Source organism: Crocodylus siamensis, chromosome 7 (genome assembly GCF_052110815.1).
Source record: "Crocodylus siamensis isolate JL-2025a chromosome 7, ASM5211081v1, whole genome shotgun sequence".
In the NCBI taxonomy this organism is placed as follows: Eukaryota; Metazoa; Chordata; order Crocodylia; family Crocodylidae; genus Crocodylus; species Crocodylus siamensis.
The window spans coordinates 18,332,061-18,357,710 of record NC_143401.1 but is presented as its reverse complement, the minus strand read 5'-3'; the positions used below and the strand labels follow the sequence as shown (position 1 = coordinate 18,357,710).

Sequence of the window (25,650 nt, the reverse complement as noted above, 5' to 3'; positions counted from 1 at the left end):
GTAAAACAAAAACAAAGGGGACCTGGAAGGACCTGACAGCCCTAATTCATCACAGCCTGAGTTTTTTTTTTCCCCATGTTCCCATTATATTTGTTTGTAAAAGTGGAAATCAATTTTGAAGGTAATTTTCTGGAAAGAATAGAAGGGAGGTGGGAGGGCTGGATAAGGCAGAGATGGCAAAGGGAAAAAAAATTTAGGCCAGGCACAGCCCAGGGGCAGCTCTTGGCAAGGTGAAAGAAAATTGCATATTCAATCTCCATCCATGAATCTCTCTCACTGCTGCCCGCCTCCTGCTTGAAAACAATGAAGGCTTTCTCCCCTACGCTGCGCAGGGCCGGAGTATCAGTGCTCATTCTAACTTCAGGGTCATTAATTCACCTGATTATTGCAGGAGAAAAGAGAGGGTTGCAGAGGCATCAGTTTGAAAAGAGCCCTCCCTTAGATTATCCTTTGATGAGTTTGTGGGGAGGGGGAACTTGGAGATAATAGGTTGTCTTGGACTCAGACTGTACATATTTGAAATGGGGAGCGTAGCAGAAGTGGCTGGGGTCGGAATGGGGAAAGAAAAGTGGCTTGGGTTTGGGAAGGGCAGCTCGGAAAGCAGTCATTCTTGCAGACCTCTGCTGTGGTGTTACTGCAAATTAAAAGTAGCATGTTCCACTCCGCAGCTATCTTCTGTGGAGGTGGGGGAGCCATGTGTGTGTCGGTGTTGGGGGGGGATCTTATCATTGCTTCTTCAGCAGCCCAGCCGCAGTGTCACCGTGTGAGGTGACATTTGAATTTACAATTCCGCTGAGAAAAGCCATTAATTCACAAATTAACATTTCTCTCTCTCTCTCTCTCTTGCTCTTTCTCTCTCTCTCTCCCCCCTCTCTTTCTCTCTCTCTCTCTCTCACATGGATGTGCAAGCAATTGAAAAGACAAAGGAAATAGCCTTAAGGAAGAGACTTTACTGCTAGTCTGTCTGTGCAGAGATTGCTACCACTGCTTCTAGATAGATAAACCAATTACCTGAGCTGCTCTGTTCATGGCAGCCTGCTATTACCTCCTTTTGTAGAGCTGAATCCATTGCTGGATTACCCTCTGTGTATCTCATTAATGTAAACCAGCAAGACATTGGGGTCTGTCCCCCATCCTCTGCTTGGGAGGGGGATGGGGCAAGGAGGGAAGGACAGAGGTAAGGGGCAGTTTGTATCTTCTTCCCGAGGTACACTACCAGCCTCTCATTCCTTCAGAGTCCTGGCAGTCTGCGGTGGGATTGGGAAAATGGGGAGCTTTCTTTTACCCAGGGAAGTTGGACAGGACTTAGCCTGTGGTGACTTCCAGCTGTTGCCCACCATGTTCAGAGGCATTCTGGCAGTGCTGGATAAGTATGCTGGGCAATCTGCCACAGCCTCCTTCTCACCATGTATTCTTCCCCATGTGTACACAAACAGGTATATGCCCAGGTACAGTGGATGGACACCCCCAGACCTTTACAGGAGCTGGATGGGAGTAGCTTTAGGGAAATATCAACATACATGTTCAACTCTCTGCACTGAGGCCTCTATAGACTGGCAGATTCATATATACAAACAGGTGAATGCACAGAGCCCAATTACTCTCAGATGCAACCCCAATGAGGGTCACAGAGCAACACCACCATTGAGATACACCTGTGCCAAACAAAGCAGAAGCTATTTCCATGCATGCATTGCTCACTCTCTCTGTTGCACTCTTTGCCACACACTCAGAAGTACACACACCTTGTCCCATCCTCCCATCTCCTGGGTAGGCAGATGAATGCCAGCCCCTGTACATGCATATTCATATTCATCCATGCACATAATGCTCAGGGAAGCCTGCACGTGCTCACTCACACAAACTGACCTATGCACCCACACACACAGCTCAGGCATGCCCACTTATGCCAGCACACAAATCCAAATTCACACCAGTGCACACCTGAATACTCACACCAGCACCCACACTTCTCTCCTATCAAGTCTGGTATATCTGTTCCATTTTCAGGTGGCTTCATTCATATGCACGAGCAATTGTTTGTCCTGGCCTGGCCTTCATGTTGCTAAACATTGCCATCTGCCCTTTGGGGACTTAACTTTAGAGACATACTAACTAGCTCAGCCCTTTATTCTCCTTTGCACATGCACAGGTGAGTTTGAGGAGAAGAAACCTTTGCAAAATGGTTTTCCTAGAGGCCTGTGATCCAATCTGCTCTTTAGCTAATAAGGTTATATGTACAGCAGTGGATGAAGATCTTGTCTGACAGTCCCCTCTTCACACCAGGACAAGCCAGGGTGTGAGCATCTTCTCCATAGAAGGCAGAGACCAAGGTGGATTCAGAAATGTCCAGGCTGGGGAAACAGGGGCAGCAGGGCTCAGTCCCCAGAAAGGGTTGGATGTGGAAAGCACTACCTCTGTGTAGTGCTGCCCATTTCATGGAGCGTTGTGCCTCTGGCCTCTGGCTGTTGTTGCCTTTGCTCTTTAAAACCTTCTGAAAAACCCATCCAGTTTATGGGGAGCACCTGCCCCTCCAGTGTCCATATGCCCCCACCATCCACAGCGCCTGGACAAGGAGCAGCGTCCCACAGCAGGCGCAGGGAGACAGATCACAATCAGTGGAGGAATCAGCAGGCAGTGCCAGTAATTCAAACCATCCTGACCGTTCAGTGAACCCGAACCTGCTGACCTTGACAGCACTAGACAACAGCGGCCTCAGAAATCCCAACCTTTACCGCGGCGTTGGCTGAGGATGGCTCGTGTTCTCTCTCCGATCACATCCCGGCAGTTACGGGGCCCGACAGTCAATCCCCAGTGCGCCGATTAGCTCCTAATTTGGCCATCTCTGCACTCCCAAGCCTACAGCGGAGATGATGTAACATTAAGCATCATTCGCTGCTTGCAGATGGAAACCATCTCTGCAGAGGCTTGTCTTCATCTGCTCAGGGAAAATACCAAGCACCTTGTTCTTGAGCTGAGCTGGGAGGAGATATCCCCCCACACCCACCCCCACTCCCACATCCACCCCCCTGCTTTCCCCAAGATGGAAGCTGCAGAAAGAAAGGGGGTTTTGAAAGAAGGGCAAGAGCTCTTTGCTTGTCTAATGAACTGATGGAATCCTCCAGCCTTGTTTCACTTGATCCCCAAGGGGAGGCGGGGAGATCTCACCTAGAGATTAGTCCATTAGAAACCCAAGTGAGGGAGGGGAGGAAGGGAGAGAGAGGGAGAGAGAGCACAGGAGAGCAGATGAATTCTGCCAGAGGAACTTGCATTAAAGAAAATGCAGTTTATGAAAGTTTTAATTCCCCTCCTAGGGAATGTTGGATCTCATCCAGCAGTATCTGAGGCTGCCAGACAACGGCTGAGACAAACGCACACTCTGACTGTGGCAACTGGCAGGGGCTGGGGCAGGTTTTGAGACCATGGGCAGGGAGGACACCCTCGATAGTAGTAGATTGACTGGGATGAACAGTTATGGACTTCTGTTAACATAGACACATAGCTCCACATACCTGTAGCTTGGTTGAGCCAGCATCAGACTCCTAATTTAAGGGATCAGAGTTCAAATCCTGCTCAGGCCAAGCTGTGCAAAGTGGTTAGTGGGTTGCCCCCCATCTGTGCCTCAGTTTTGGCCTGGTATAGGGCTAACTTCTTGGTGGAATTATTTAAATAGGGCAGGTCCTGCTTTGAGCAGCGTGCTGGATTAGATGTACTCCTGAAGTCCCTTAATTTTCTATGATTCTATGTATATATATATATGTCTATCTATTTGAATCTCTGCATAACTATAAATATACACATACCTATCTACTTATCTATGTGAATGTATATACACATATTTACCCTCCATCCATGTGCAAAGGCACATGAACATGTGCATGCATATACATACACATCTGTGGTGCCTGTCTCTGCCTGTACTACTATAACAGTGCCGGAGTTGTTTAAAGGGGTCTTAATGTAAATAAGTAATGGCTGACAGTGCCAGATACACATTGCTGTGAGTCTCTCTTCCTCTTTCTCTCCATCCATCCATGTGTCTGTGTGTCTGCTTGCATAGTGCATTGCCCTGGGACTCAAGGCCCATTCTCCCTTCTACAAAGGTACCAGCTAGCAGGAAAGAGCTGAACATCTCAGGAGCCTGCAGAGGCTGAGCAGGGGCCAGGCCTTGAAGGGGGCATAGGTTCAGTTCCATTTGGAGAGGGGGCTTGGCCAGGCTGAGGCATTTTCCTCTGTCTCCCTCTTCTGCTGCTTCCATCAGGAGCTCACAGGTGTCATACAGCTGTTGTGCAGCCAATGGCGCAGCTGGCGGGCTGAGCGAGGGTGTCTGCACGTCTCACTGGGACAGGCTTCTAATGAAGTGTCTTCAATAGGCATTTAATTAAACTTAAACGTGACACTTATTGCACATGAAACATCCGCCAGGTTCCAGAGGGCCTGCAACCCTCTTGGAGATGCTTCTCTGCAGTCTGGTTCTCGTAAAGGACCATGTGGCATTTCCATAACTGGCTGTCCTGAGCTGTCCAGAGCTCTGGGCTGGGGTGGCATGGAAGGAAGTTCTGTAGGCCCCCAGGACTTCAGAGCAGAACATCCCCACAGTTTGCGAGGACTTGGGTGAGTGCTTCCTGATATCACCTCTGTGCTCTGCATGCATCTGAGCTCCCAGAGGGAGGGCAAATGTCTCATTAAGTCTGATGGTTCCTTTCTGCACTGCATCCTGCTGTGGCCTGGACCCAATTGCTAACGATATTCAGACCTTGTGTGTCCTTACTGTCAGTTCTATCAATGTTCACCTGGCTTCTTCCATGCAGGAAAATTGTAATGCATTTTACCAGTGACTTGCAGTAGTTACAGGGAAGTGTGACATGATGAAACAGTTATATGGTAATAAGGGTACAATGAAAGTCTCAGATAGTAGTGGTATATTGCAGCAGTGCAGAACAAAGTTATTGCAGTTCATGATCATTTGCAGTGACCATTCTCTTGCAGTGTAGTTGCTTACTCTTTGCTGTTTTGGAGAATCCCGCTGATATAAAAGAACATTGCTGAAATGCAGCTGGCTCTGGGGCAGAGCACAGCAGCTGCTGAGCAGCACAAAGCAACAACATAACAATTTAGGAAGGCGCGGATTGTGTCTCCATAAAAAATCTTGGGACGATTAAGATGGGAAGCATGTAATCACTCAGATTTGAATTTGTTCAGGACAGCTGGGTTAATATCTGCACTCTCACAAAAAGGGAAGAGGGAATGTTAATGACTGAGTGATCAGAGCCTTTGTTTTATGGCACAACGCACATCCAAAAAAAAAAAAAAGAAGGAAAAAGAAAAGCAGCTTCTAACAACACCCTGCTGGGGCACTGGTTCAGTGCTGACTCAGAGAAGTGTCCATAAAATGATTCACTAGCACTTGGCTTGGGAGCAGGTCTCCAGCCTTGTTTAACTTGTGAGATGTGATGGGGTCAAGGCTAATGTGCATGTGGGGAGAGGGGGCCAGGACAAGAAAGAACGTGGGATCCATGAGACCCCAGACTATTGTGATACAAGGGGGAAGCAGGTGTGTGAGATCAAGGGAGGGAGAAAGCAGAGTATTTTATTGGGAGGAGAGGATGGTGGAACCAGCAGGGCTGGAGAAAGAGACACCAGTAAAATTTTGAGTGCTTCAGCTACCGCTTGATACAGGTCAGCCAGTCTGGCACCAGCATGCTCACTAGCATCTCAAGGGTTTCAAGAAGCTGGGAGACAGGACTGTGAGGGAAGAGCCACAGCTCCCTGCTCCTCTTCCCGTCTTTACTGGTTCTGGTAATGGCGTTGATTTGCATGTCAGGCAAAGCGCTGCTTGGGAAAAAAAAAATCCCCTCTGAGTGTGGCGGTGTCAGCGCTCGCTGTTGTTCGACAGTGTAAAATTAAATTAATAAAGCCCCCAACACAGGAAAACATAACAGGAAATTAATGGCCTTTACTGTCGCTCTGATGCAGTCATTTGCAACCCTGCTTTCCGCACCAAAGACTTCATAAATGCAAGCAGTTTCTCTAAACAAGCATAGTTAGGGCTGCATGCGATGTAATTTTTTGCCTTGCTTGTGTCCTTTTGGAGCTAAACAAAAGCCACCATTTTTTATAAGCTCCCCAAGACACTCCTTGCCAGGACCAGCTCCAGACGTGGGAGCTGAGGGGTAGGAGTTTGGTCTGGAAAGTGGAACGTGATGGCAGTTCCAGGCAGGTCATCTGTCCTGCTTGAGAACTGCAGTTGCCTTCTTGCCCCGTGTTCACCAGGCAGCATCCTCCTCCTAGCCAACTCTGCTGCAGAAAATGTTATGTGCACCAGCTGTGGAGGGACCAGGTCCCTAGCCAGTGCAAATTAGCATAACTCCATTGAAATCAGAGCTACACCAGCTTACACCCATTGCTGCTGCTCTTTCAGGATAAACAGACTCATGCATTAATCCCTGATGGCAGCTGCATTTCAGTTTTGCTAACGGGTCAAACCTAACAGAGCTGGCATGAGATACTGAACTTATTTTAGGTTCTGTGTTATGCTGATATAAATCTAGTGACTCCATTGGTATAAGTGGGATTTTGGTAGATTTATTACAGCAGAATTTAGAGCAGAATTTCTCTAACCCTGAAAACCATCAAGCCGTACCAAACTCCCACAGAGGAAGTACTGGCACCCCATACAATGACAGAGCCCAGCCCTAACCAGCAGTCAGTCACCTCCTGCCAACATGTGCGTGTTCCCTCCCACAAAGCCATGCCCACTGTCATATATAACCTACATGCATGTCAGGACTGCCACACACACAGCTACCTTTACTTTTGCATGCTGAAAGTTGCGGAGATGGGCATGCTCACAGCTTCTAGTCAAACAACTAGATGTGCACACTGTCACTTCCCAGATACCATGTACTATATTTGCATTTATACTTGCCAACTGTATTAAATACATATTAATTGCATATGCATGCGCACGCACGGGCATTTAAATGCAGAATTTCATGGCTCTGTGATAATCCAAAGCATATTTGAATGTATGTCATTATACATTTGCACACATCGTTCATTACATGTGTACAGTGAGTTGCTAAATATACATTGGCACACCTACCCACAGTCTTAACTGTGTATTATTTTTCTGCACTTTCTTCATCTGATGTACAGCTGCATGCCCACACACCATACTAACTGACCCAGTGCCTCTCTTATAGTCTCCCCACCTTTCCAACCCCTTCACACCCTGCTGTCATCCCAGTGAATTCTCTGTGTGCCTGACTCTCTCTCAGCTGAAGCTCAGATCCTCCTTCTCTATCAGCCTCAATAACCTCAACCAAAGAAAGTCCTGTCAATCCCTGCAGCCTTGCTAGGTGCTGAAGCTCAAAATGAAGCCTTCTGGAGAAGGTGACCCCTTTCATCCAAAAGGCAAAATGGAGCAGCTCTCACACCAATTGTTCACCCTCCCAATCCACAGCCTGCTGGGTCACGAAAGAGGGTGAGAGATTCAGCCCAATGCTGCTGCTGTCTACCTTTTCCCTGCCTGGTGGGTAAAAGTGTTCCTGAGGGATTAGAAGGGCTTATTATTGGTAAGAACACCGAGAGGGAAAATGGAAACCTTTAGCACAGTGCTTGTCAGCCTCGGTAGAATGAAGGCATCCCTTGTTGGACTCAAGGTACCCCTCGGAAAATTCCCACTCTTAGTTTTCACTCGCTCTTTGACAATGGAAAAATAATAGAGCAATTTTTCTGTTTCGAAGAACTCAGGAAGACCGCAGCAGGTGGGAACGTTTTTAGCACAATGAAGTCTCCTTCAAAAGCTCTGGGTTTATTTTGTGAATCATGTCTGCACCCTTAAGAGCGCTAACATTGCATAGCACTGTGCGGCACCCATGAAAAGATCTCAAGGTCCCACCAGGCCATTGAGATTCGCTGCTTTAGAAACACAGGCATGACCAGATTGGCTCAGATTCTGAGTTGATCTCATCTGGGACCTTGTCTCAGGCAGCACCGAGTGTTTCTGAGGAGGGGGATGTGGAGCAACCTGCTTCCCAGCCTTGGTCTCCTCTTGCATTCTGCAGAGTTCAGCTTGATCCCCGAGGCAGGAGATTTACTCTCTCCCTAGCTGAATGTTTGACCTCAGCCCCTGGGGGAAGTGCCCAGGCTTGCGGCACAGCTCCAGTGCGGTGTGGCTCCTCTCCGGGCCTGTGCTGAATGCAGCGAGAGGGTTTGTGCAAGGCTGGCTGCCGTGAATGACAAGCGCTGCGTATTGATCGCATTCTGAACTCGGCCCAGCCGATAGAAGGTAATTAATGACTCCATTTGCCTCAGTACCGAGGAGAACAATTGAGTTTGAAACTGCAACAACTGGCAGTGCTGAGAAAGGCCCCCCGGGGGATGTCCAGGAAAGATGCCTGACAGGCTTAGGCTGCATGGGGACCTGGGAACACATCAGAGAGGGAAAAAGATCAGGGAAAAGAGAGAAAGGGGAAGAGCGGTATTAGCACAAAGGAGAGCGCGGGGAAGGTGCGTGTGCGTAGGGCAGGGCAGAGGTAGGCAGCAGACAGGAAAGGCACAACAGTGCCGGCCAATGTTTCTACTTCTTGGGGGGTTGTTTCTTAACCAGGTTTGGGGCTCCTTCAGGTAATATTTTCCTCATCTGGGTATCTCAGTTTCTAGGGGGGTTTCCTTTGCTTGTTGAGGATTTCAAGGCTTTTCAGGTTTTCAGATATCCACAGCATTTTTTTTTTTTTGGCCTTATGAATTTGCTATGAATTCACAGACCAGACTCTAAGTCCTCGTGTCCCCAGGGGACAGGCAGGGTGTGTGCTGGCAGGAAGGGCCACTCCGGGTTGTTGAAGAAACTGAAACACGTGCAACCCGCCTATGAAAGGAAGAAAACCTTGGTTTTGTGTTTTAACAACCGTTTTCATGTTAAGTGCACATCAGGCTTTTGTCTTGATGCTTTTACATTTGCATTTAGTATTTCTAGGTGTTCTGGAGACCACTTAGAGGTAGACTCACAGTGGAAACACACTGGGATAGACATGCCATCAAGGGGCTTCCCGTAGCTGACAAAGCTAAACTGCAGCTGGGATGGAGCTGTCTTACAGGCAGAGCCGGAATCGCTGCAGCAGGCTGAGCAGTTCGGTGTTGGACAGATGCCTTCCCCGCAGAGGTTTTGACAATTACATGTGTTCTGCAGAGTCAGACCAGCCACGTTCACTTCTATTACGACTATGATTTTTATTGGCAGTGTCACAGAGACCCCCCTTGTACTGTGCAGACCCTGAGACCCTGCCCCAAAGAGGCTGCAGCCAAAGTAGCACTGCAGTCTCATGCCAGAGAAAAGTGCTCCTGTGTCACCCGCAGCTGGGGGCGTTGCTGTGTCACTTGTTGGGTTGGTTCTGTGTCATCTCTGAGGGTGTTTCTGTTTCAAATATCAGGTTCTGGGTACCCCCGTTAGGTAAAACAATTTCTGTATGACTTGTTGGGGTGTTTCGGTGGCATCTGTAGTTAGGGGTGTATTTGGAGCAACCAGTCCAGTTGTCTCTTGTGATATCCAGATGTGGGGTTCAGTGTTACCTGTCAGGGAATTTTCTTGTTGCTTCTTAGGGTGTTTATGCGCCACATGTTAAGGTTTTGACAACCGATGTTGTTCTGATGTACGTTCTTTCTCAGATCCAGATTCTCCAAGCACCCCCCCAGGAGCAGAGGGGTGTAGGGCTGGTTCTGCTTGTGCTTTCCCTGCCAACTGTAGACCGATGTCAGGAAGACTGGGAATAAAGCCTGTGGTTCTGCTCTCAAGGCATTTGTCAAAGCTTTCCTGTTCTAAGGGAGAGGTGTCCATGCATCCCTGGGCTGGAGGGATTCCTATGCCAGTCACAACTGGGATCATGGGAGTCATCTCTTGCTAGTCCCACATGTACTGCCAAGTTATCTGCCTGGCGTTCTCTACTGATTTTGTCTCTGAAGCAGTATGTCACCACAAGTACGACTTTGCCTATACTTTCCTCCTGTCTACAAACTCCATCTCCTCACCCTCCACTCCCTCACAGTGCCCCTCACTCCCCAACACACCTCCCAGATGCACCCTGTGTCCTCCCAGAAACTTTGCTGCTTCTCAGGCCTTCCTCTTAGCCTCCCCGGGAAAGTAGTCTTTCTCCCTGAGCTCTGTCATCTCCAGAGGCTCCTGCACCCTGTGAGTTCCTCTCTTTACATTTTATCTTTCTGAGCCCATGCTTGTTCTTCTCTCAGAGTCCTCTGTTCTCCAGTTATCCCATGCCTTCTCCCTACTTCCCCACTACAACTAACTCAGTCTCTTCCCCTTTGCCCATCACAATGTCCATTCTTTATGGCATGTGCTGCCCTCCCCAGATTTTGCTCCCAAACTCTCCTCACCCCAGCCTTTCTCTTGAATGTTTCTCCACCCTGTTCCTTTGCCATTACCAAACCTTCCTCTTCCAGCCACAGTATGCCCAGCTGCTGTATTTTTACCATACAGCTCAAGATATTTGGGATTTTTCCTAGACCCCCAGTGCTGGAGTGGCATGTTTAGATGAGAATCCCAGCTCCTAGGTAAAGCAACCACAATGCAGCTCTATCTCTTGTAGTTTGAGAGAAAACCTTGAAAATGCAACCTCCCAGGCTCCAACACCAAGAGACAAACCCAGAGATGTGGAGCATATTCTTTACATCCAAAGGATTTTTAAGGGTGGGACTGTGTTTATGGAAATTCTAGGATTGGCAAGGCAGGAGCTAAAAACCTCCATCTTTCAAGATCCTGTATTTCAAACTTTCCTAGCCTTATAAATAATCTGCCAGTGGCCCTATAGGGAAATCCTCTCAGGGAACTTTCCCCTGAAGTCTCAAGCCCAGTACCCCTACAAGGAGTTTAGGAGAAGTCTCTGGGCCACCGGCACATCTCCTGCTCTGCATTCCTCAGCTGTCACAGATCTAACCTGACTTCCTGCATATCACCAAACAACAGAGCTGCACCCACCTAGCTCGTATCTTCTGTTCAAGCTAAAACACACCCTGTCTCTCTTTCTCTTTAAAACTTTATCTGTCCTTTATGTAAACAGCTTTTTGTTCCTTCCTGTACAGCTCACTCCTTCTTCCCTGTCTTTAACCAATTTGGTTTCTTTTCTCTTTCTCTCTCCCCTGTTCTCCTTTCATCCCTTTTTCCATCCCTCAGTGGCAGTGCCAGCCCTCTCTCATCACCAGCACCCGAGTTTTCCCAAAAAATATAATAAACAAACAAACAAACAAATAAATAAATAAAAAGGTCAGTGAGCAGAGCAGCAATAACCCCTAAAACAGTACTATCAGTGGGACATGATTGATCAATTGAATTCCATAGCGGCTGAAAAATGTGGGATTAAGTAGTGTATTATACGCACAATGAGTTGAGGCATGATGTTCATTTCAAGTTCATTTCGCCAGCCCTCTGCCACCAGATCAGGCAATCAATAGGGGCAGCAGATATCATATATCACCTCTCTTCGCGCTGGGGAGAGAGCACCATAATCTCTCGCAAATTTAGAGTGACAGATTTGTCAAGATCTGAAGGGCCCCTGAATAAATGAAGGAAAAGAGACTCCTACAGCGACTTGTGAAAGCTGTGGTTTCAGCTTCTATGCACAAAGGCATGGCAAATGCCCAAGCACTCACATATACACATACAGATACACAGACACATTACAGGCACACAGACATACAGATGGTATACGCATGCAAGCATGTATAGCCGCACATATGCACACAAACACACACACAAAGGGTGGACTCTGGCCCTGTGAAAGTCAATGGGTTATTTGCCATTCTGTTTGTTACAGACCCATATTACAGATGTGCAGATATACTGGCATGCAAAGCACACACGGACCTTATGTGCACACAAACAGGCCCTCATGGACATGGATTCAAAGCCCAGTACATCACACTCCTCCATGTCAGAAGACAGACATGCAAATCACGTATCATCTATTGTGCACACACTCACCCAGATACACACTGGAGCATCCAGTCTACTATGTACACAGTCAGGCATGTACATTGACATAAAATCCACTATGTGTACACACTATACACATACACTCGTATACAATCCTTTGAGTACATATTCAAACATGCACACTACCATGTAGTTTACTGCATGTGTACATACTCATGCCCACACAGATATGCCCAGCAACACAGTGGTGTACTATGTGTACACTAGCAAAGACATGCACCCTGACACACAATCTACTGAGCACTCAGGAAGCCAAGCACACTGAGTGACAAGTGTGGAGAAACATCCAAAGAGAAGCACACACAAATTTACATTAAGGACTTTCTAGAAATGCAGAAAGGCAAATATACGAGTACACATAGTCCTATTTGTGAGCACAGATCCAGCTTTTCCAGACAGCCCCATACCAGCATCCCAAATGCTACATGCCAGTTTTTCACAATGGGGACCAGGGTCTTCAAAAGATCTACACACTCATATAGGTACCTGTCAGGAGGTGATTTCCGGAAGTGCCTAATGGAATTAGGAGTGCGAGTCCCATTGAAACTCAACAGGTCCCTGCACTTAAATGCCTTCAGGGCTTTGGAAAACAACCAGCCAGTATATTCCCAGCTAGCAGAAACCAGCCTGCATCCAGCAAGCTGAGCTATTTGAAAGCAGAGTCCTTGCTTTGTTTTTGCTCAGGCAACTTTCTCAGAGATTCCAGTGAGAGTTTGGCTTGGGAAGAAAGATTTCAGGATTTGGCCTCATGGGAACGAGACTAAGCAGAGTAAAAAGGGATTAGCACCAGCAAAGAGCCCCACCCTGGTCGGAGAAGGGAGAGAGAAATTGAGAGAGGGCGGGGGGAATGCTGCTGGCTGGGACAAATCAATATGTAATATTTTCTATGGCGTTGTGAGTGGTACTGTACTACGTTACTGTATATAATGTACTATTGATTATATCATATCGTATAATCACCTATAAACGGATATATCTCACAGCCAGGAGGGAGCAGGCTCAGTTATTACTCTGGGCCACCACGGAGTCAAGCTTCCAGTTGGGATAGGAACTGTGCAGGGAAACCACCCAGCAGCGCGCACACCCTCAGTAGGATGGGTCCCAGGTTTTTCTGAGTGCAAGACAGCAGGGCCCAAAGCAACCTACAGTGAGTGCAAGGGCAGGCTGAGGTGCTCCCCCCAGTACTGCTCTACCTTTGGGAGGCTCACAGTTAGAAGAGGAAAGGATGAGATTGAGGAAAGGTGCCCAGTCTTAAGCAGCACATTGCAGCCTACAGGCTTCATAGATTGTGAGCCTCAGACAAAACCTGGCATAACAGAGGAGGCCTTGCGTTGAGGGTAACAACGCAGAGCCAAGGAATGGGAGGTATCAGAGGGAGATCCTGACCTCAGATGAGTTAATAACAGACAGACTTAGATTGGATGGAGGGGAGGGTTTTGACAAAGAAACTTTAGCGAGACGGGAAGGGGAGTTATAGCAGAGCCTGACTTGCAGGCAGGAAGCTTTTACAGAGGGAGACTCACTTTGGGTATGACAGGGCATTTTTACATAGAGATTCACTTCAGATGGGACAGGGGATTTTTACAGAGATAGTCTGAGCTTCACGGGGGTGGAGGGGGTCTAACAACAAGATTTACCTTAGCTGCATGACACGTTAGAATAGGGGACTCATGTTGGCTGGCGTGGAGGGTGGTAATGAAACACACTCAGCGCTGGTGGCATGAGCCCTAGAACAAAGATCACTGCAGTAGTCACAGGTTTATAGCACTGGATGGGGAGGGCGATTATGCAGAGGGAGACTCAGCTCATATGAGCCAGGAGTTTATAACGGAGAGAAATACTTGACTGGAGGGAGCAGGGTATTAACAGAAACAATTCTTAGTCTGAGATGGGATGTGGGCTCAACAAAGGCTAGTGCATGTTGGATGGGACGGGGAGCTAACATTCACCTCAGATGGGACAAGGAATTAGAGACAGATTCTCCTCAGTTGGGGTTTACGATGAAGACAGCATTACCTCGGGAGGAACGGTGAGAGATAGTTGAGTTATGAGGGAGACAGGTTCACCGGGGATAAGACAGGGAGACAGGGTAGAAACCAACTCTTGTTAGGTGGGACAGAGATTTATACCAGTGATCGGCTCATGCTGGATGAGGCAGGACGGTTAGCAGTGGCAAACCCACTTTTGTTGTAACAGAGTCTGAGTCTTTCTAGAGGGGAGCCCATAACAGAGAGCTCTATAAACCACAGGTTTCCCTGGACCTCTGTGATTTGGCCACAAGTCCCAATCCCTTAGCCCCAGGGGTTTTTCATGAGCTGCCTCTTTGGCAGCCTCATAGCAATGCTAATCGCTGTGCTTTGCTCCCATTTTACGCTCTGCAATGGAGATTTGGCGATTTTTAACACTGGAAATCAGCGGAACTGAAACTCATCTCCGAGCCGAGTGCCATTCTCCACAGCCCCAATCGCGCTGGGTGGGAGGGTCCCAAAGTTCCCAGTGGAAGCATTGCCAGCAGGCCAGTTGCAAGGACAGGCAGAAGGGGGTCTCCAGTAGGACCCTCAGTCTTCCTTTCCTGAGAGGAGAGCAGCACAGGGCTTTGGGGTGGGGACTTTGCTTTGCTAGCCTCTTTTTCTTGCTCTACATCAGTTATTGAGCCTCCTTGAGCCAAGGATCAGGAGATGCTAATTCCTCGTTCTCTTTCTCTCTGTATCCTGCAGATGTATCTGAGGGCTCAGTTCCCAATGGAGACTCCCAGAGCAGTGTGGACAGTTTGCGAAAGCACCTTCGTGCTGACACTTTCACCCAACAGCAGCTGGAAGCTTTAGACCGAGTCTTTGAACGTCCTTCTTACCCTGACGTCTTCCAAACATCAGAGCACATCAAATCTGAGCAGGTGATTGCCTGGCCTGGGAATGAGGCTACAAACAGGAGGCTCCCGAAAGGCAGCAAGCCTCCATGCTCTCACATGTACCCTCTATTGCATGCATGGCGCACATACAAATACGCCCCTGACACCTGCATGTACACAAGCTGCTGAAGTGATTTGGCCATACATATACACGCACATCCACTGCACACATGCACATATACACTAAATGTGTGTACATAGGTCTCAACATTGACACGCACGTGTGCATATCCCTCTCTGCATGGCCACACCTTTTCCTACACACACACCTATGTACTACACATATACATGCACACGCTCACCTCTCTCTGTGGATACACATACACCACGTCCATAAGCACAACACTGCATAGAAATACCTGCATCTTCAAATCAACTCAGAAACCAGGAACCAAGGGCCTGATCCAAAGTCCATGAAATCCAGTGGGCTCCTTTGTCACGGCTCAAAGCTGGAACCTGTCCCTTTTTTCAGCCTAGCTCTCTGCACTTCAGCAGTTCTTGCCTCTTTCCCCCACTCAGGCTTTTATCCCAAAAGCTGTTTGTCTTAATATAATGAAAATCAAAAGTCTTTTTAAACCGCCCCAAGCCATAAACCAACAAAGGAAGGGAAGGAGAGGCTGGCTGTGGACTCCCTTCATCCCAGAGTCCCTGGGTTTATTACAATGAATAACCTTTATTTACTTTCATTAGACTATTAAGCACCAGCACAGTCATTTTTCCCCCTGAAACTCTGAGCAGGGCCCATAAAGCAAATCCGAAGCCTAATTGAGTTCATTTTAATTTCTCTCCGATCACAGCGAATTAGTCTGGTGATAAATCAGGGGGCAGGCTCACCCCCAGTAGAAGGCCTAATTTGCAGCTAATTACAAAACTGATTTCTACAGGAAGATCAATACGAGAAGGAATTGGAAATGACTAGGCAATCGTGGCTGGCCAGGGACAGGAGGGGGCGGGGTGAGGGGGCAGCTTGTAAGGAGTTGCTGTGAGGGGGGAGGCTGAAGAAGTGGATGGAAAAAAACGGAGCAGAAAGAGCAGAAAATCAGTTTTAATTTAATGTAATATTAATCAGAGCAACTTTTCCTGCTGTTTTGTAGTCTTCCCGGTTCCTCCAGCTCCTGCGTCTGGTCCGGAGGCTGCTACAATAAAAAGGCAATTACCAGAGCCTTTCCGACAGGACCCCCTTTCAGATTCAATGGCTCTCCCCCTCCCACCCTTCTGTTAGCCATGTGGCTGCCCCCCTCCCCAATTTCATACCCCAATGCACAGAGTGGCAGAGGCGGGGGATGAGGCTCCTTTGTTTGTTTTTAAAGAGCCAGGAGAGAGGTGGTGGTTGGGGGTGGAATGGGCTCAGGAGGGCAGAGGGAGCTCCCAGCAAACTGAACTCATATACAATGGACACCCGCCAACACAAGCCCCTTCCTACAGCAGAAATGCCCCAGTGTCCCCGTCAGATCCAGCACAGCCTTCTCCCCCTACTACTCCACCTGTCAAGGCAAACGCGTTAGTTATTCTCTTGCTTTTTCTCAACTGGAGAGGATGCCAGATCTGATAGCACAGCCTCTTGAGTTTGCACATTCAAACTTCTCCCCTTGAGCAAGAGCACAGCCACATGGGGAACGGTGGGCCAGATTCTGTGCTCGTCTGCAGTAGACAATCCATCTGCATTGCTGCTAGAGCTGGCGAAGGAGTTGCCGCTCACATGAGAAATGAAGGTCTCATCCTGGGAATTCCCTCTTGCTTGCCCTTTCTTCTTCATCTGTTTCATTTCCTCCTCCTCCTCCTCCCCCATCTGTGCAAGGCTTTGCATCTTTTCCCTTTCTCCCCCATCTGTACACCATTCCCTTTCTCTCACCGCATCAATAGCAAGCTGTCTTTCTCCTCTCCTCCCTAGGGTAATGAGTACTCCCTCCCAGCTCTGACCCCTGGTCTTGATGAAGTCAAATCAAGTCTATCCACCTCTGCTAACCCAGACCTGGGGACCAACGTGTCAGGACCCCAGACGTACCCTGTGGTGACTGGTAAGCTGCCTACCTAAGCCTCTCATTTTATTTCCCTCATCATCACAAGCTTCTGCTTTTTTCTACCAATGCGAGATATATTTCTGTGGCTAACATCAGAATAAACAAAGAGAGGCTGAGGGAGAGAAGGGAGAAAGCAAAGTCAAAATTCACAGCATTGGCAGCTGGGGGTACACACAGGTATGGGTAAGGGTCAAGTATATGCAGGTGTGCATCAGGTCTGGATGTTGACTGAGGATCAGTTTTTCTCAGGAACAGTTCTAAGTGTGCATGAGGGCCAGATAAGTCTAAGTGTGGATGAGAAAGAGGTACTCAGGTGTAAATCATGTACAGATGTTGACTACGGACAAGTGTGGCCAGGCATATCTCAGGTGTGGATCAGGTACAGCTGTCCATTATGGGGACATATGCCAAGGTATAGATCATCAACCGCTCTGGCCAGATGTAGACAAGGGACAGGTGTCCACAGCAACAGAATGGGAAGGTAAAGCAGAAGGTCTGTTTTGTTGTGTCTGCAGTTTCTCCTTTAGGTTTGGGAATAAGCTTCACCTCTGATTCACCTGGACTCTTTTGGGGAAAATTGTTTGGGCTGTATTTGCACTTAACGTTTAGAAGGGGCATTTGCAAATCATTTTGTGCTTGCTAGTTTATGATAGCTAAACTCTCCCTGACTCAAACTACATGCCTTTCAAGAAATCTCTCCCTTTTAGCAGCTATATTAAAATAAGGTGTGAATAAAAGTCAGAGGGAGGGAATGAGGCCAAATTCAAGACATCAAGGGTGTCAGAATGCTAGGGGATAAAAAGCAAGTTCTGAGCCAACAGATCTGCTAAAATGATCTCATGGCCCATTGCATCCACATATCCTGAATGGTACAGGAGTTGCTAGGCATGGCATCCTCAAGCTGGCCTGTATAAGTGCAAAGCAGTATACAAATAGGAGTAACTCAAGACAGATGGTAGCAGGAACAGTAGCTCACTCATGAGCTGATCTCAGATAGTGCAGCAGGCAAGGCACTTGACCTCAAACCCTTCTGAAGCAAGATTTCTCTGTCTCATGATTGTGTGCAGTTTCCTGAGGTTAACACTAGGGAAGCTCCTTGTAGGGAAAAGGCCTGCTGCTGGAGAAATCTCCTGTGGACAAAGAATTTGAGATGCTAGGAAAGAAGAGACAGAAATGGAAGCAGTGGAAGATACTTGACTGAGCAAGGAATCGTAGAGGTGATAGAAGGGAGAAAGAAAGTCTATATCACTGGCCAGAATCTCAGCCTGGTGAATGGAGGCCCTTCCTGATCCCTCACAGGAGATGACCCACTGACCCGTGGGCCTTTGGATGCTCCCTGTGGGGGAGTGGCAAGACACTGCTCTCCAGCCCACAGAGATTAGCTGTGGAGGTGATGCCACCAATCTAATGAGTTATTTTTATGGAGGTGCTCCTGTACAATGATTTGTTTGGGGGAAACCACTTAAAATAAAGTGTCCTGCAGTCAGGGGGTCATTCCAAAGGGACCATGTGCCCCCTTCCCATCCTCTGTAGGGAGCATCCTACCAGCCTAGGGATGGTATCTGAGGATCTGAGTGCTACGGTTGTGCCTCTTACCTCTGTTCTAACACAATTCCAATCCCCTACACCCAAGTCATCCTAGAGGTAGATATCAAAGCTGCTTCATATTTATTGTGGGACACAGACCAGTGAAATACACATAGGAAAAGTAGAGGGAGATAGACATCACCATACAGCAGGCTTGTGTCTCCTCCTGCTACATAACTGGTGACACCAATAGAAACTAGCCTAAAGGGTCAATGCGACTGGTGGCTGAGGTGGGCATAGCCCCTAGCCAGCTGTTACAGTTGATTTCAGCCCATGTAATTTAGATTCTGCTTTCCTCAAGCTGCTGCTGAGCAAAGAGACTTTGTAGGATACCATGTGAAATTAATACCAAACTGTGGAGCCTAAGTGGGATCTACCAGCATAGGGCAGACAGGTCTGAGTCCACACACATTCACAGAGCATCACAGGAAGGTGCAGGGCCTCGCTCTGGGGAGAGCCATGGACATATGTCTGTGAGGACCTAAGGTAACTTCTTGGTTTTGCTGATACCAGAGCTTGACCAGAGGTCCTTATAAAGCCAACCTGCCCTACCTCTTACATAAATTCTTAGCCAGATAGAAAGGCAGATCATTTGAGGAAAAACTGTGCCTCTTCTTCATATTCAGCTAAGTTGAAAACTTGCCTTGAAGCACGACCTAGCTTCAAAGCCTGGAACACAGGATCCGGGGAACATAGTATCTTTACAACCTTTGGGGGAGACCCCTGAAAAACAGCATCAGAGACAGAGAGAGAGGAAGGGCACCCTTATATCTCACTGGAGCCCCACAGTAGTCCAGAGGTAGGGGCAGAATGAGAGGCCAGCTAGCTATTAGAGGTGAAAAACAATGTCTGAGCTAACGTCCTAGCAGAAGGCATCCCCCCAGCCCCAGGCAGCAGGATCAGAGACAGAGCAACCCCATCCTTCCTTCATGGAAAGTAGCCCCCCACTAACTGGATGGCACTGAGGAAGGGGTCCTGAGATTCATAGATTTTAAGACCAGAAAGGACCTGCTCTGATAATCTAGCCTGTCCATTTTTTAGATGACCATTTAGTCTTTCCTCCTGCATAACACAGGATGGAGCATTTTATCCAGTTAGCACTAGGGGCTGGACATGCTGCGCAAGCTTGGGGCATGGCCTTCTGGAAGTGGTTGGGGGAGAGGGGCTTAACTTTAAAAGAAGTCTTGGGCTTCTGCAGAAAACTCCCCGCATCCTCCCCCTCTTCCCCCCCATCCACCATACTTCCTGGAACGGTCCCAGCTCAGCTTGGGAACATCCCCATCTGATTCATCTGGATCCAAGAGTAAGAAAAGTTCATTTCAGACCCAGCTTGACATTCCCAGGTGGCAACTTAGCACTAACATCTCAATCTGTATGCGACATTTCAATCAGGCGCAGAGTAACAAAAGCAGAACCATTAATGTTGGGAGCTGTTTGCCAGTGGTAATGATGGGGGAACTCAGAAACTGGAAATGAAAAGGGAAAAGAGAAAACACTGAGAGAGGCAGAGGGGGGAGAGGTTTGGAGAATTATTCCTTTACACTTAGGCCAGGATCCAATGTTTGGATTAATGGCGCCATTACCCAAGAAAGGGCTGCAGATAATGCTCATTCTTAAAATGTTTTTGCTGGCAATTAAACGGTTGCAGTTATTGATCTTCATTGATTTGATGTCCTCTGATTTGCATAATCTATTAAAGATGAATGATTCATGATGTGTTTGTTATAGGGATGGGCAGGGTTTTCAGGAAGGACTGTAAAGGTGGAGAATTGTGAGCACTGCTTCCTGACTATTCATTGGCTGGGGCCGAGAGAAGGGGGCAGGAGCATGCAGGGTACATTCTAGAAGAGATACTGGAGCAGATCTGCATTGCCTGTGTGCTGTTCGTGGCTTAGCTGCTCTGGACCCGTAGAGGAGGCAGCTTGGTCCAGTGAATAGGGCTCTGGCCTAAAGCTTAGATGACCTGAGTTTTGACTTTTTGTCATTGCCATAGAATGGCATCTAGGCCCCATATGGGGTAGGCAATGGGAGGCCAGCCTGCTGGGACTAGTCATCTCAGTTCATGGAAAGGGCAACACCTCTAAACACCCGTCGTGCTGCACCCCCAGTCTTTAGAATGTCGTCTGTTGTAGTGTTTACAGCAACTTTTGGAGGGGAGTATCGGGCAGGGGGGAGGGACAGAGGCAGAGAAAAGGGATGTGCTCTCTTTCTAAAGCTCCAGATCAATGTACGACATGGCATCTGGCTTGACTTTACTTTGAATAGATTGGTGAAACTGTTCTTGTCTGTGAAATCTGAACAGGGTGGGACTTTTTCCCCTGTAGGAGCCAAATATTCCAGCCAGGTGACTACAGGCTTCAGTGCTCAGTCTTTGAGTCTCACCCACAGTGGTGCATTTGCTTGAGCCATATCCTGATTCTTTGGTCTACAGATTGCACTGGGGCAGCAGTGAGAACCCAGAGAAGTTTGTGGTCCTTTGGTCATTGCTGTTGCATAATGTTACTGGCAGCAAAGGTTAAGATCTCTACCACCAAGGGATGAATATCCCATGGTATTCCAGGAACATCTACAGGCACCTATTCCAGGAACAGTTAGAGGCATGGCTTCAAAGGCTAGATCCTTGCCTACTGCTACCAGGACCTTGACAAGTCAAACAATGACTTGAGCACTTCTTTGAAAGTTGATTTTCTTCCCTCACTGTTGGAACAGAGATTGTCTCACTACATTTATTTGCTATAGAGGGGTGATTCATACTTAGTTTTCCAGTGAAACATCTCAGGAGATTTCCTTCCCAAGCTGACGCTGTGGGCTAAATGCACTCAGCTGTGTAGTGTGCTGCTGCTGTTGCATGCAGAATGTACTGGATGTGTGGAAAAGCCTTCCTGCCATAGTACTAAGTGTCCATGAGATCAAATTTGGGATAAATCCCACACATTTGGTCTTCAGGCAACACATCTGGAGACCAAACGCCTTTTGCAGAAACCAAGATCAAGCTTGGACACCTAAAGAACGGGCAGTCTTGTCTGAGCACCTACCAAGAGACCTCATTTTCAGAAAACAGCAAGCGCTCAGCGGCTCTGAAACCTAGGCTGTTTATCTGACTGGGATTTTAGATGCCTGATTTTGGGCAACTCAAGTTGGGAAGCTTTCAAAGACTGTAAAGCCAGAGGGGACTGCTATGATAATCTAGAATCAGAGCTGCCCAACTGGTGCCTTGTGGGCTGCATGTGGCTCACAAACAGCCGAATTATGGCAGCAGTGGCATTAACTCCTTCTGTATAGTACAGGCCATAGAATTTCATGAAGTTGTTATGCATCCAGTCCCTACCTTTGTTTGAATGAGAATTGTATATTTTAGAATGAGATTTCTACTTTGATTAAAGATGTTAAGTCCTGGATCTACGACATCTCTTGGTCTTCTGAGCTAGAATTGCACAGAGTTTCTTGAATGCCTCTCGATATTTTGACAGCAGCCAAGAGCATGTGATTTGATATGTTGATAATGGGCAAACAAATAGCAACCTTAATGTTATAACACATGGTGTATAACCTGCTTTCCAGAAATGCTCAGTTCTTGCAGTTTGCATTGACTTCCATTGAAATTTGGCCATGCATGAGTCTGGTAAAAAATGCTTAAATCAGAAGCAGCCAGAGTGAAGCTGTACAGAAAGCTTTATACTTGTCTGTGACAACCAGTGACAGTGCCATCCATGCCAAGGAGTCATAGAACAATACTGGGACTTCTAGATCAAGTGGCTCTTAACTAGATGTATACCCACAGAGATACTGAGACCATGAATGGAAGAAGAATCTGTCTCCTTCATTTACTAATATTCTGTCCAGCAGCTACAGCTCTGAAGACAAACAGGCCTGGAGGGGAGTGTGTATTTGTTGAGAAAATGGAGATTCTAAAAACCTCAGCAGTTTTTCTAATATATCATCATTGGCTTCCATATTTTTGGAAACTGATCTGTAGTTATAACTCCAGAGATGAGCTGAGAGGACAGCTGGTAATGAAATATGCATCCTTTCAAAGAGAAAAAGCTCTTACTTTGACCAAAAACACATGGTAATATTCACCATGATATGAAGGAAATCTCTTCTTTGGGATTTGTGCATGTGAAAAAAGAACAGTGTATTGAGGTGGCTTTTAGTAGTAACTCAGCTGGGTGGAGGTCCTTAAAACTCAATCAAATAGGGTAACGAATAGGATAGCTAAGGTCAGTCCTGAGAAAATAAAACATAACAGATGGTCACAAATGGCTTGCAAGCTTGCCTGAGAACATGCAACTTCACAGGAGGATATATCTGAAGGTGGTCCCTTAAGGAACATTAGATTATAGGCATGATAAAGGAAAAAAATCCCTAAATTGAGTCCTGGACAACTGCAGTATCAGCTAAATGAACCTTGACTGCAGCCACCTGCATCCCAGATTCAGTTGGAGATAAAGGATGAGCCAAGGTCCAAGAAAAGGGTTGAAAGCTTCTTCAAATCCATTAACTGTTGACTGAAATGAACACTTCCATTGGTCTTCCTGCTAAAAGGTTTCTGAGGTTCTTCAGTGGTATGGTTAGCACATGTAAACAGGAGCAGGTCACTCTTCAAATCATTGGGTTTTTTGCCTGTCAAGCAACCAAGTATATAGAAGCTGCTCTGTATGGAAAATCCATCTCTTCACAATAGAGATTGTTTTTAGGACCAGAGGACTAAACCATAGTGTTATCTAGTCAAGGATACCATAAACACACAAGTAACAGTTACTGCACAATCAGCGTCTTGTGTAGGCACGGCCTAAAGAATGTCAAATCACAGGATTTGGAGAAGTCATTTGCTCAGTATGGGGATACAGTTTGTTGAAGTGATAAGCAAACTTTTTTCAGCTGTAATCTCTTCCAAAGGTGCAAACAGTTTATTTGCAAGTAATTCAGTTCAATAGCTAGTTCATTCAAAATTAAGAATCCTGGTGGGAGTTGGAAAAGTAGGAAAACATTTTCCTTTGCCAATCAATGAAAAAAACTAGATGTGAAAAAATTAGATTTAGTGGCTCCAAAATCTTGAAGGCCCTGCTAACCAGAAGCAATTAAGTCAACTGCCATATTAAAATAATATTTCCTTTGTTTAATAAATTACTTTATTAAATCAGGTTCAAATGCAAGCCATGTTTAGAGAAACTTACATTTTTTCTTATATGCCCATCACAGTTAAGGTAGTTTTATTTCATTAATAAAAATAAATGTAAAATGCTGGTTTTGTGCATATTAATTGATTTCTAATTTCTATTCAAATACAGCTTGACACAAATCGTGAGTAAAAATACAACTACAGTCTAGTAAAAAAAGAAATTCATCATTCACCATTTTCTAACATAATAGCATGTAAAAATTAAGAATCCAAATCTGTTGGCCTGTATAACTACTTAATAATAAGTGTAGATATAGTGTATTCTAAAACAGCAGTGTATAGCAAAAATAAATTTAAATAAAGGCAATATTTATTGAGATTTTTTGGTGGTTACCAACCAATAAGAAACAAGCTTTAAGAAAATTGCTAAACAATACAAATGCAAAATAAGATTACAATTAATGCTTTAAGCAAAGTTACTGATTTGCAGTTAAATATTAACTAAAATTAGAGATTTAAATCAATTGGTTTTAAATCCATCCACCCTACATGATGTGGCCACAGCTCCCCCTTCTACTTGCCTGGTTGCGTGAGACTGAATGTGGTGACCTAATAGTTCTTCCATAATTAACTGTTATGAGGTAGGAATCTGCCTAACAACACGGCAAATCCTACAAACAGAGAGAGGCACAGGCCACAAGGATTTTATAGGAAGTCATTATTGATGGACCTTTCAACAGCAGAATAACCCGTTCTGCATATCTCTGGAGACTTCAAAGCCTTGACTGAACAGTATATGGTAAATACCATATCCGTGGAGCTGGCACAAGTCCTATGGAGATCAGTTTTCACTGGGAACGATCCTGCTTCATCAGAATAATGGAGATGCCCTCTGTGAGGACAGACTGCAACATGAAAAATGTGATCAAGCAATCGAGTGCACAGAACCAGTGTGGAGGAAAGGAGAAAGGGATAATTGCACGGGTGGAAAAAATGCAAAGCTATGCCTTTCAGAGATACTTGTTTAGTTTTCTTAAGATCCAAGATTTATTTGAAAGGAAAACAGGAATAGCTCTCAGGGCATCTCCAATTTGAGCAAGGGCATCCCACCACAGGGAGAGGTATTATCTCTCTACCTCATCAGAAGCAGTGGGAAGGCAAAAGGAATTATTGTCCTATTCAGTGACTTCCAGGACCAAATGGCCTACAGTGATGGATGGTCACGCAGCATACAGATGCTCTTTGAAGTGGATAGAAATAGCAGGGAAAGGGAAAGAACCGAGATGAGCTGATTCCATGCTTTCAGTGAAGATACATTGGGAATAATTTTGAAGATGGAGACAAGGATGCTGAAGAGAAAGAATGTCATTCATGAAGTGAACACTTGGAAGGGCTTGAAATGCAGATGGCAGTGAAGAACCGTGAAATGGTTGGGTATGCAAGAAACAACGTCTTCCTTCAATTACTTTTAAGGAGCTAGCAAAGATAAGAAATCTGACTAGTCTTGGCATGGCCACTGTGAGTGGCAACATAGCAAACTTGCCCTGCAGAATGGCCTTACCTAAAGGCAGAAGGTAGGGTAGATTTGTACCTTATAGACTAACTAAATCAGAAATGTATAGCATAAGTTTTCTTAAACAGTAGGGTTTCTTCATCTGATGATGGTCTATAAGGTGCAATTCTAGCCTGTCTTCTACCTGACTTCAAACTAACTACCTCTGTCTTACCTAAAGAGACATCTTTTAGGGAAGAGGATTATGTTCTTTCCATGCCAGTTCAGTCCTTGGCTCTTCTAATGGGACTGAACAAAGGATCCATTAAATATTATGTGTGGTGGTGATTTCTGTGCCATGGACACTTCTCCATTAAGAACTGAATGAACTAAGGCCAACACATGTATTTTACTACTCAAGCACTACTAGTCATCAGATGTCAGTAACTTTTGATCTTTATAGAAGTGGATTGTAGTCAGGCAAGCCATCTTCCAGTAGAGTTGAAGTTGCCTCTT

The 25,650-nt window shown here is 46.4% G+C and overlaps 1 protein-coding gene across 9 annotated transcripts in view; it reads left to right on the top strand.

The window, feature by feature from the left end:
* The window catches only part of PAX2 (paired box 2), a 113,218-nt gene that overhangs the window by 63,852 nt on the left and 23,716 nt on the right, over positions 1 to 25,650 (top strand). For all 9 annotated transcript variants that reach the window (XM_090056537.1, XM_090056543.1, XM_090056536.1 and 6 more), the window contains 2 exons: positions 14,722 to 14,897; positions 16,804 to 16,930. In XM_090056537.1, coding sequence (XP_089912663.1) covers positions 14,722 to 14,897; positions 16,804 to 16,930 — 303 coding nt within the window. The remainder of the gene's footprint in view (positions 1 to 14,721; positions 14,898 to 16,803; positions 16,931 to 25,650) is intronic.